The sequence below is a fragment of the Brachyhypopomus gauderio genome, chromosome 15, assembly GCF_052324685.1.
Source record: "Brachyhypopomus gauderio isolate BG-103 chromosome 15, BGAUD_0.2, whole genome shotgun sequence".
Classification (NCBI taxonomy): Eukaryota; Metazoa; Chordata; class Actinopteri; order Gymnotiformes; family Hypopomidae; genus Brachyhypopomus; species Brachyhypopomus gauderio.
In genome coordinates, this window is record NC_135225.1 from 5,838,213 (window position 1) to 5,844,344 (window position 6,132).

A 6,132-nucleotide genomic window follows, 5' to 3' on the forward strand; every position below is an offset into this window, starting at 1 on the left:
TAAACTGAATACAACTGATCTATACTTAAAATTATGCTTTTTTTTTCTTTTATCATATTGTGACGTCACACTGCAGGACAATATATGTTTATAAAAATACTGTTTCACCTCTATTTGTCACCCCCCCCTTTATTATTCAGGTGTAAACATTGTTACAAAACGTCATATAAAGGAAATTGCGTTCCAACAAAGATTTAAAGTTAAAGATATTTTTAAAGTAAAATTAAAAAGCATTAATGAGGCATTTCTAATGTCATAAACTGTTAACATTTAATATTTATTTAACATATCTATTTTTCAGACGCGAAAACTATTAAAAATAGATGAAAGTTGGGAGTTAAATAAACGGAAGCGGACGTTGTTCGCCATGGTCTGAGTTGAACGAACCAATAGACGTGATACTGCATATAACCCCACAACCCAAACACAGCCACACGACGTGCTCCACTACGCCTTCATATCGGTGTGTGGGGATGACAGGGGTTTACAGTCGCTAATAACGTGTCTGAAGCTTCCAGATATTATTAGTGTAACGGGTAATATGTAACGTGTGTTTACTGCGGTCCTGTATTGACATTCCTGTAGCAACACGACTACTGGGGTGAAGGTTCATGGCGTCGTGTGTGAACACGTCTGGTGTACTCACAGCTAGCCAATTCTCGCTTAAACGTAGAACTTTTAGTTGTGCCAGCTAACAAATCTGTGTTTTTGGACATTTCGGCACCAGGTTTGCAAGCGAGAATGTCGGTGGAACAAGCTTGTTGTATCGTCTCCGTTTCTGAGAGCGGCCATTGCGAGGGACGAGGAGCTGACAGTGCACTGAGTTGTAGCGGGGTTATACTGAATGATCAACGTGGACTTGTGCTGTGCAGCGGTTTGGCGTTTTCTCCTTTCTTGATCGACAAAGAACGTGTAAGCAAACACCTCAACATATTGCACGCTGACAATTTTAGGAGCACCATGCAAGTTTCCGTAGATCACGTGGACGTGAGTGTAAACCGTACACCGGATGGGCGACCCGCACGCCAGAGAGCCCGTCTTCTCATGATGGTTCGCTGCCTGGAGTTTCAGAGAGCGTTTGAGAAAATATTCACAGAAGCAGATAAGTGGAACTTTAATGGTGGTGATGAGGACCCTGAAATGTTCTTTGACCCTGTGTTTTTAAGTTGGTTTGCGGTCCTGAAAATGCCTGGTTCGACCCGAGGTAAAGCTCTACCATGGGTAAAGAGCACAACTCTGGAGAAGGGATGTCCCGTCCTTGCATGTGGGTCACCATTTGGTTGCTTGTGTCCAGATCTTTTCATGAGCACCCTCAGCAAAGGCATTGTGAGTAATCTAGTAGGGGAAGAGAATGCACTAATCATGACTGATGCCCGCTGTCTGCCTGGCACAGAGGGGGGAGGCCTCTTTGTCAGTGATGGGGACGCACCGTGTCTTGTGGGATTAATCACTTCACCTCTGTGCTGGAAGGCAAATGAATGGATTGGTCTCACGCTAGTTTGTTCTGTCCACTTAATTTTTAAAAATCTACTCCAGGCCATAACCTCTCATCAGTCTCAGAGCGATTTATCCGCACATTTACTCACCGACGTCCCTCAAGTCCCAATAAGTGCAAGCCAAAAGTCGCCCAATGAAAAGTACCCCATGGTGGCTGTGGTTGAAAGTGGCCAGTGGTGGGGTTCTGGAGTAATGCTGAATCCACACCTACTTTTAACCTGCAGACATGTGGTGAATGGAAATCCATCTCTTACAGTTCGAATCAATGCTAGAGAAAGGTACAGAATGTTTTCCCCATAAAACAACCCAGTGGTATAAAAAATATAATTTCACGCACCAGGATGTCTTCCTGTGTAAACCTGTGTGTACACATTGCCCTCAGACACCATACTTTGAGTGGTCGAGTTCTGTACACTTCGAAGACATCTTCTCCCTATGATCTTGCTGTAGTGCAACTTGACAAGCCTGTCTCGGATGCCGTGACTCCACAGTTAGCCTCCAGTTTTCACTCCGGTAAGGTTGCACACATGAGCCATGAAGGCCACAAAGCCTTGTTATAAAACTAAACTGACCCTGTAATTATTTTATTATTTGCTAGAAATGTGAATCAAAGGATTGGAGCTCGCTCTCAATCATTTTTAATCAATATCTACTCTTTTAATTCATAAGCAAAGCTCTGCATGAAAAAACATGTTTTCAGTACATTCACATTTTGGTTACATTGCTATTTTTCTTTCTATAATCGTGGTCTTTATATTCCATGATAGGGTAATATCATGTTTAATCAGAACAATAAATATCTCTCTCGTCTGTCTGTCTAGGTGAGGATGTGATTGTGTTGGGTTATGGAGCTTTAGGCAAAACATGTGGCCCCTCGGTGACCTCAGGGATCTTGTCCAGAGTGATCTCATATAAAAACAAGCCAGTGATGCTGCAGACCACGTGTGCAGTGCAGTGTGGAGCCAGTGGTGGCGCTATTGTTCGTGCCGGCACTGGGGAGTTGCTCGGTAACTTTTTGAATGATGGCTCAGAATAGTCTCAGTTCATTCACATATTTTGGCCTGCAACACGATTACAAAACCTGAAAAATGTTAAGAAGTTCAAAAGTTTAATTCTGTTAACAATCTACATATACCATGAAAGGCATGGACTACACTGGATTTCCAATAGGGGGCAGTATTTATCCATAATTTAACCAAACCCTTACTGTATTTATTTTTTTTTTTTCCAGGTATAGTCTCCAGCAATACAAGAGACTTTGCAGCAAAAGTGACATATCCACATTTAAACTTCAGCATCCCAGTGAGTGTTTTGGAGCCATTGCTGAGTGACTTTGCCCAAACAGGAGACATTACTGTCTTTCAGGCATTGGACAATGCAGAGGATGATGTTAGGAGGGTTTGGAGACTCCACATTCCACAGAGTAAACTCTGAATACCTCAGCCACATTTAAAAGCGTGGATGTTGTCACATTACAAATATTGAATATTGTCAGGGTGCAAATCCCATTCTCCATACTGCTAAATATATTCACTGTGACAGTGTTGCTTCAGAGGCAATGTATATTGTACATAAGTAATGTGATCTTAAATAACTGGTCTTGGCAGATTCCATTGTGATTGAAATATGAAATTGGTTAATCTCTTTTAAAAGAATGACTACCAGAGAACATGACAGATCTGAAAAAGTTCAGATATGTTCTGTGTCAAAACATAGTTTACAAGAAAATATACTGCTTAACTGTCCAGTTTTAGTGCGATTTATTAGTTGGTAAAATAAACCAAAAACCTTGAAGAGTTTCTTCTGAATAGCTATTACACTGCCAGAGGAGCAAATTCACTTGCTATTCACCTAGAATTACATTTTAGATCCTGACCTCAGAATTCACAAACGCACTGCTCTACGTTTAAAAGCTGAAGCTTCACTCAACTGAAACAATACAAAGGGCTTTTGATGTTCTAGTCTTTAAGTAATTAATAAATACTAAAGTTTGTCAACAGACTTTGAAAGTAATTATAATAGATTAACAAGAGACTAATTTCTAGCTGTCCTGATCTGCTGGAACAAGAAAAATCATTTGGTTATACCTTAGTACAGTACTATATAATGTGTACTGTTATGCCATTGTTGTGATGATGGATTTTTATGGGTTATTGAGGCACTAAAAATGCTTGCTGTTCAGGTGTCCCGATTATCCCGGTGTGCAAGCAAGGACAGAGAAATAGTTCATTTATGTGACAAACTGGAGTTAATTTTATTCTCTCCTAAAAAGAAAGCAATTTATTCAATTTCTCTTGTAACATTGTGCCTCAAAAGGGTCAATGTTAATTCACTTTTGAAATAGTAGACTTTGAAGAATTGATGGTGCACATGCCCTTAAGTTGTGGTTCTTTCTTAACTCTACATTTTCTGTAGGAGACTGAGTAAACACAAGTAAATCTGGGGGAGGTGTATGCACGATTAAGGAACAGGAAGCCTGAGTAAAAGAAGACATGCTCCCTGAGGCGTTTTAGTCAGAATACAGACAATGCGTAGTTTAATATTACAGGTGTGAGTGTTAGCAGATCTCAACATGTCTTTCAAATGTACACTGTTTTCAATGAATCCTGTGTGATACAAACCTACAATTGTTTCAGTGCATCTTGTCATTTCGATTCAAAATAACTGCCTCATTAAAAAGCACATTTCTCAGATTTGTGTGCTTTTAAGTGTTTTCTTGCAATGTAGCGTATTTAAATGAGCAAGTAGCAGTTTCCCCAGGTTTCTGCCCAGTGTTGGCAGGTCTCCAGCCAATATCTGCATCTCTCCTTCAGCAGTTGTTACTAGCTGCAGACTGCAGCTAACGTGCTTCCTCCCACACCCATATGGCTGTCCGCTCACTGCCGTGCGTGTATGTCCAATTATGTACACATGACCTGTTGATGCTCTGGTGAGTTCAAAAGGAGACGAGCAAAGACTTCCCAAGCCAGGGCCCAGACAGCTGTGTTCCCAGCCACAGATGACTGTGCCCTTGCTAGGAATTGATCTCGCTGATTGGGCCAGAGATACTGGTGAAGCGCTCTGAACACACAGAATGACTTGAGTACAGGAGATAACAGTTCTTGGGCCCACTGCCTTTAATCGTGATCACACTGAGGCAAAAAAGATGACATATTTGGACAAAGAAACATGCAACTAAATGTAAATATAATGCGACTGCCCAGGACAAATACACCGTATCAGTGTAATCCATGTATTTACAATGATGGCATTTATACGTCAATACAGTCATATGCTAGCTAATCCACACTGAGTAGCTACAGTGGTGGTCAGTATGCATTGTTAAGTAAGACATTACAACAACATTCCTCATAATCAGACTAGACAAATATTAACCTTTTATGTAATTGAAACTTATATTCTATCGGTTACACTTACTGAAATATATTCCTCTTCAAACCGGTGGTTATCTGCTCTTCGTTTGAAAAGATGACAAGCACACTTCACTACAGTGATGGATTTGCTCTAAGATAATACCCTACTGAGTGGAGTGCTCCCTCCCAGGACCCATAGTGCTTTCTGCCTGGATTTGTTTGAATGTATTACCATTCCAGATAAGATCTATAATTCATTCTCATTGATGTTCTGCGTGTCTGATATATCGTGCTGCTCTGGTGCCTTTTGTGATGAGGCGAGACTGAGAACAGCATTATTCAAACAGCTACACACTCCGGGAAAATGGCAATGTTGTTTCAATAATGATACTAATTGTACAGTGTTTATTGCATTTTTATTATTATATGCACAAAATCACTGGGCGATTGTGTTTTCCTGCTAGATGCAGTGACACTGTTTTTAGATTTTTAAATATATTTTAAAATGTTATCCCAAAAACTCATCAACAAATTTTATACTAAGGTTATACTTATTGTAAGAGCATGGAGCTGCATGGTACATGAATTTATTTCCCCACCTCTCTAAACCAAAACTATAAACCCTTGCAGCAAAAATATTTACACTTACTGAAATTACATTAGGCTTCTATTTCACCATGGCTGATGAGAGCAGCAGGTAGGACAGGCAGGTTTCACAGGTGTCCACGGGGAATATCGGCAGGTTGCAAATCTGTTTCTCCATACCGTTATTCACAAATATATTCAGTCACATAGTGCTGCTGCCTCAGAGGCAATGCATATCATCTTAAATAACTGGTCCAAGCAGATTCCACTGTGACTGAAATCGGAAACTGGTGAACATGTTTTAAAAGACTACAAGAGAACATGACAGGTTACAGAGTTCAGACATGTTCTATGTCAGGACGCAGTTTACAAGAAAACATAATGCGTATCTATATCTAGTTTCAGTGGGATTTATTAGTTGGTAAAATACACCAAAATGCCTTTAAGAGTTTCTTTTGAATAGCTATTACATTGCAAAAGGAGCAAATCAAGAAGCTTTATCTTGCATATGACCTTAAATCTACAGCTGTGACGAGAAATAAATGATGAAGATGCCCAACGTACTAAACAAATCAGTGTGTCCCTTGTAAACGAGAAAGTCTTAAGGTCACGTGCAGCAGTTTGAAACAACCCAGAACCTCTTGATATCCAGATCATGTGTAACTAAGACGGCAGATAAGTGTCCGCAGCTTTCCAA

At 40.2% G+C, this 6,132-nt stretch overlaps 1 protein-coding gene across 1 annotated transcript; it reads left to right on the forward strand.

The window, feature by feature from the left end:
* The first annotated feature begins 370 nt into the window (after positions 1 to 370).
* On the forward strand, positions 371 to 4,190 carry tysnd1 (trypsin like peroxisomal matrix peptidase 1). Its single transcript, XM_076974355.1, has 4 exons — positions 371 to 1,775; positions 1,880 to 2,010; positions 2,319 to 2,504; positions 2,729 to 4,190. The coding sequence occupies exons 1-4, from the start codon at positions 742 to 744 to the stop codon at positions 2,929 to 2,931; spliced, it is 1,554 nt and encodes a 517-aa protein (XP_076830470.1). The 5' UTR covers positions 371 to 741; the 3' UTR covers positions 2,932 to 4,190.
* Positions 4,191 to 6,132: the final 1,942 nt, after the last annotated feature.